The following is a 6000-nucleotide window of genomic DNA, read 5'->3' on the forward strand; positions in this document are numbered from 1 at the left end:
ATAAAAGTGCTGTATCCAGAAGAGGTTTTGTTTAGTTTTCATTCAAAATAGAAACTGCTTTATTAGATCAAAAACAGGCAAAACCAGTCTATGGAGTTAGAAGTCAAGATAACGGGTACCCTTGGGAGAGGGTATAGGGACTGGAAGGAGCGCTTGGGTATTTCTGGGGCCAGCGATGCTGTTTCTTGATCTGGTGCTGGTGACAAAGGACTTTGTGAACATTGATCCAGCTGCACCCATGATATGTGTGTCTTGCAGCATGCATCTTACACTCTGACAAAAAAAAGCTTAAAATAGCTTTATGGACTCACTAGGAAAGTTATATTCTAACACTTAGATTACAGTAATTACTGACTGATGATGAGAAATTCACAAAGCTCTGGACATGAAAAATGGACGTATTTGCGTATATTTAAGTGGCACTTTAGAGAGCACCTGCTAGCCCAGTCTAAAATCCACCTCACACTCTGTGGGTGCTCCAATCCTGATCCACCAGCTACCAACTCAGGCCGTTTCTTCCCTATTTCCCATAACCTTTCCAAAATGAATGCTACCAAAGTCCCACCTCATATGCACTTTCTTTCATACCCTCATTAATCTTGTCAGTATCATATTGTCAGCATTCTCTTATCATTTTTGAAAATTGAACTGCAGATTCCACATAATGCAAAAGTTCTAACAAAACTGTTGTGCAGGATGCTGGGAAACGGGTAATCTACTAGTATTTTTTTAATTACCTGCTCTGGGTTTTTTTTTTTTTTTTTAGAGGAGATGGTAAAGGAGGGAGTTACATGTTTCAGATCCACAGGACTTTCTTGCAAATCCAAACCTCTGGGCTTCCTCTGACTTCTTCTCAAACAACCTAGTCTAGCAAATACGACTTCTGAATGTTAGATCATGCTTGCAAGGCAGGATGCACAATGTGAAGTTATGTACATATGGAATTTAAGTAGAAATTAAACTTTTGTATGATTTGTAAATGGGCTTGCTTTAGGGAGTGGGTCCTGATTTGAATTAGGTAGATTCATTTTCTCTCAAACATCTGAAATTGTTAAAAGGGGTAAAAAAAAATTGATGTTTTTCTCTCCAAATTATAAAACAAAATCAAAACACATTCAAGGGAATGAAAGTAAGATCTGAATCTTCCCATATGTATAATAATGGAGTCTTCTAACACACACTGACCACTTTGATAAAATTCATGTCCCTCTTACTATGGGGGACAATAGCTTTTTAAAAGTATGTTTTATTGAGTTTCCTGTGTGTCAGGCACTACACAAAATAATGTATATGTATTCGTTCATTTAACCTTAATAGCTGTTTTGTGAGGTAAGAAATATCAAAATCTGCATCATGTTACAGTTGAGGACACTGAGGTTGGAATGCATTAAGGAACCAGCCCACAGTGAGATATGAATTTGGAAAGTGAGGGTTAAGAAAAAATAAGAACAAACAAATGAAACCTTTCTTTCTCCCAGAAGTCATGGGAGACAAAGAGACAGGGTCCTAGGTGAGGAAAACAAGGGCAAATCAGGATTGGGGGGCCTTCTTTCCCTCCACACCCCGTCCAATTCAGAGCAAGGCCAAGATCCAGAAGAGAGAGGGGCCAGTCTCACAATTTCCCACACTCCCTAGTTTAGATGGTGAAAGTAACTTTCCTTCCACTGTTTGTATCTCACCAGAATTCTCCCATAACGCCCACAGCCCTTTATACCCACCTGCGACCACCAGAGCCTGATAATATACAAATGCAAGACAAAAGAAAGGATATAAAGTTGCATCCTTTAATGTCACTAGTAAAACAGGCATCCGTAATAGGTCAGTCCTTTATCTGCTTGCCAAGTTCAGGAGGACAGGTTTAGCTCTGATGTTCAGACTATATACACCATTACTAGTTTTAAAACATTAAACTGTTCCACCCCCCACCCCACCCCCCCACACACACCTGCAGACCCTAGGAACCCCCAGACCTCCCCATAATCAGGCAGCTAAAGGGTCAATGCCTGGCCCTGGTGCAATGGGGTGTCTCCAGGACCCTGTACTATCTCTATTACCCATGTGCTGTCTGTTGTGATTGATTAGAGCCTGTATTAAAGCTTTGGTGACCACCCTTAGAGCATTCAATGCCTCGCCATGACATTGGTAGGTAGCCAACAAATTATGCATGGCACTGCATTCTCCATGTGACATCTTTCATTCCATATGGTGATCAGGACAACAGGACTGGTAATTATGGTGCTTTAATCCCTTAACGAACAAGGGATAATCTCTTCACAATCCTGAACAGCTCCAAACTCATTATTTGTAAATGTCCCATTGTGTGTTAAGCTTTCAAATGGGATACTGAATCTGTTTTGTATTTGTCCACCCTTGCTTTTATAGACCAGAAAGCAGGGTTCTACAGTTTTTAAGTAAGATCAAATAATTGAGAAATTTTTTAAGTTATTTCCAGCATTTATTTTTCCTCTAGACAAGCAGACGGGGATGCACCCCTGGGGCAGGCAGTAGCAGGTATTTCCCAAAGTCAGTTCCAAAAGGAAAAGCATGATAGCCTCCCATGCTCAAAGACACAAAGTCATATTATACAGCTTCTCAAAATTTTTTTCTCTTTCCGTTTCTAACAATCCTGCTAGAAGAAGGTAACAATTCTGAAACATCTCATTGTATATGAACAATCCAAAAGTAATGTCTGAATGTTAAGTTAAGCTAGCCTGGGCATCAAGAACACTTCATAAAATGTCTCAGAAGATCTAAAAAGATTTCCTATGATTATGTCATTGAGGTCTTTGTACCTCTTAGGTGGAAAAGTAGCAACTGGATGGATTTCTCAAAATGCAAACATACAGATAAAATTAAATTCACAAACCAGTCAAAATTTACACAGGCCAAGGAGATTGTGTACCATCCAAGACTCTGTAAGAAAAGGATATTCTCAGGTCTGCCACAGACCTTCTGAATCAGAAACGGAGAGTGAGAGTGAGTCTCAGCAATGTAAGTGTTACCAAGCCCTCCAGGGGTTCTGCTGCACTTATCCTGTTGGCTCCTCCCAACTACTAGATGAAGATAGGTACAGAATGCAGCATTTCTACACTTTTGCAAAAGCAGCAGCAAAGGTTCAGAGAGGCTAAGTGATTTACCTAAAGTCACACAGCCGACTGGCCAGAACACAAGCAAGTAAACCCAGTTCTCTGACTCAGGATTTAGTTCTCTTTTGTCTTCAACACACCATCTCACTAACAGGCAATATACATAGCTAGGTTACCTAAACTGGCTTGATTCTAAAAGGGCAAATATGAGCTTGGAGGAGTAGAGGAGGTGACACCTAGGAAGGACAAGAAAGTCCAGGTACCTCGTAATCCACAGAATACCATGGAGACCAAGAAAGTCAAAGAACTTGCAGGATGGTTCATCACATTCCAAATAACTTAACTCCTGTGTGCAGTCTAGGATTTCTCTTTAGAAATATCTGATATTCTACAGGCTCCCTCCTTAGCTGCCTACGTTCTTCCTATACGGCTTCCTAGGAAACTCACCACTGCAATGCTCAAAGGGGGTCCTTTTCCTCTTCTCCTTCATCGGGTTTTGTTTGACTAGTGAGTGGTGTCTCCACTACTCTCAATGCATCACTCATAATCTCTCTTATTGGTATTTTTCATCAGTTTTGTCTCCTCCGCCTCCTGTTTTCACCACCCCAAAACCCATTCCAGGGCTGGCATTAACAGATGAGCAAGAAATATCTGTTACATATATGCACACAATTAAAATCATCTACCTGTATATATCAAAATGTGTTTTCATAGAAGACCTTCATTCTCAAAATGATGTTGGCTATTTTCTCCCAAACAAGAAATTATGTAGAATTATTTAAAATATAGTTTAAAATCATCACTGTATAGAAATTCAGCACTTATGCTGAAACTCCCTTTTTTATTCTATGAAGTCTTTTTTTCTCTTTCTTTCCTCTGCCCTTCACTCTCTTGGTAAATTTATCATCACATTAGCTCTCTGTACATGGATCTTAAGATGGGCAAGACTGTTTTATTTGTCGAATTGCATTTTCTTTCTTTTTTCCCTGACACATAAAACATTTCATCTGTGCCTGAATTTATTGTTTAGGTTCGATTCCATTTACGAAAACATCTGGACCAATTAGACTGGGATACAAAGAAGAGGAGTGTAAAGCCCATGGTAAAAAGATGCATGTTTACATCCTTGTCTCCAGCATTTAATAATTGGCATGAGCTTTCAAGGAAGCTGTGGCTCATACTCCAAGTTCAGTTTGCACTTCCAATCGGACGAAATATAGACACAGACGCACTCAGCTAAATAATTGGATTCACTACCTGGAATATTTAAATTGTTTTCAGACACTGGAAAACGGCTTAAGATTAAAGAAAAATACCCTGGAGGATAACAGGCTATAATTTACTAGGTGGAATATCTTTTCAGCAAGAAAAAGCCTCATTGCCCTGTAAGTCCTCCTAATTGCGAGATATGTTAGTCATTCGGACCTACGTTTTCTTAGAGCCTGGCAGCTTTGGTTTATTCCAGTGGGTGTTTCTTATCAAACCTTTTGAATGACACCCAGGACATAAAATTGATATCATAATGTCCTCCATCGAAAGATTGGCATGTTTTCAGTGGGATTACTAATTTAAGGGTTCTGAAGGCAGTTGGGGTAGGAGGGAGTAAGAGGTCGGTTGAAGTCCTGGGGTCTGGACTGCATGCGAAGCACTGGAGACCCCGGAGCTGGGTTAGCCTCTCCCCTACCTGGCAAAAGGTGTAGGTGAGTCGTGGGAGAATGTCTTGACGTGTCTATTTCAAGCTGAAGACTTCGGCCAGCTCAGTTCTCAAAAACTAGTTTTCCCTACTTGCCTGCAGGCCCACTGAGCCGTCCTCGACCCCTCAAGGTGCCCCCTTCTACTCTCTAGCCCTTCCCAGATGTGTCCTCCCCAGCCCTTCTCAGGGCCCCACACGCCGCCGGAGCCAGGCGCTGAAGTTTGGCATCAGCGACCACCTGTCGCCTGCACTGCCCTGTCCTCTGCCGCGTGGGCTCCCATAAAAGCATTGAGGGTTAGCAACCACGAAACAGTTTCGGACTTCAGGGCCGTTCCTTCTTGAAAGGGGGCAAAAGAGGAGCAGAGGGTGCGTCTGCGGGCAGAGAAAGGCGCGTCTGGCTCTCATCTGGCGCTTTCCAGCTGGTACCAACTTCACGCTCCCCACTTTCCAAACTCTCAGGACTCGCCACTAGGCAAAGCCTGCCCCTCCCGCTCCATTGGCCCAAAAGACGTAAGACCCTCAGGAGGAGCTTGCCAGACCCTGAAAGGATATCAACTACTAAATCCCGAGGACACGGAAGCGCGCGCAAAGCTCCTGCCCTTTGCCACTCGCCTTGGCAGACGCCGACCTGTGCGCCCCGAGGCCGCCCCTGCCCGCGGCCAGTGCGCCCATTGCATAACGCGCCCCTCGCCCCACCCCCACGCCGCCCGCCCCGCCGGGTGCCCGGGCCAGCGCCCCGAGCCAGGCTGCCCCAATACTTACATCATCCCACTTGACGAATTTGGTGCCCTTCTTGAGGCTGTCGGACACGCACACGGGCTTGAGTTGCAAGGCGTGCACTCCGGGTTGGGCCCCGGCCATCTGGGATCATCGGGGATCCGGGCGGCCCGGGCGAGCACGGCAGGGACCGGGCGCGGGGCGCGGGGCGCTGGGCGCGGGCTGCTTTCTCTGCTCCGGAGCCTCTCGACTCGGCTCCCCCGCCGGCCTCCCCTGGCCTCCCGGCCTCCGCACCTTCCTCCGGCGCCGCTCAGCAGGCAGGACGCGCGGGGGCGCAGCGCCGGGCCATGCCCCGGGCGGGACGCGGGGTCTGGAGCCCGCGGTGGATGCAGAGCCTCGGAAGGCGAGCAGAAGCCGAGCCGGGCAGCCGGGGCTGCCAGCCGCCGCCGGATCCTGCTCCTCCGCCGCCGCCGCCGCCGCCTCAAAGCGCACCATTCAGCACAT

At 45.5% G+C, this 6000-nt stretch overlaps 1 protein-coding gene across 1 annotated transcript in view; it reads right to left on the reverse strand.

Moving 5' to 3' along the window:
- PLCB1 (phospholipase C beta 1) overlaps positions 1 to 5640 on the reverse strand; it is a 682047-nt gene extending 676407 nt beyond the window's left edge. Inside the window, exon 1 of the mRNA XM_063090151.1 lies at positions 5542 to 5640. Within this exon, the coding sequence (XP_062946221.1) occupies positions 5542 to 5640 (99 nt within the window). The remainder of the gene's footprint in view (positions 1 to 5541) is intronic.
- Between the last annotated feature and the right edge of the window lie 360 nt (positions 5641 to 6000).

This window comes from Cynocephalus volans, chromosome 1 (assembly GCF_027409185.1).
Source record: "Cynocephalus volans isolate mCynVol1 chromosome 1, mCynVol1.pri, whole genome shotgun sequence".
Lineage (NCBI taxonomy): Eukaryota > Metazoa > Chordata > Mammalia > Dermoptera > Cynocephalidae > Cynocephalus > Cynocephalus volans.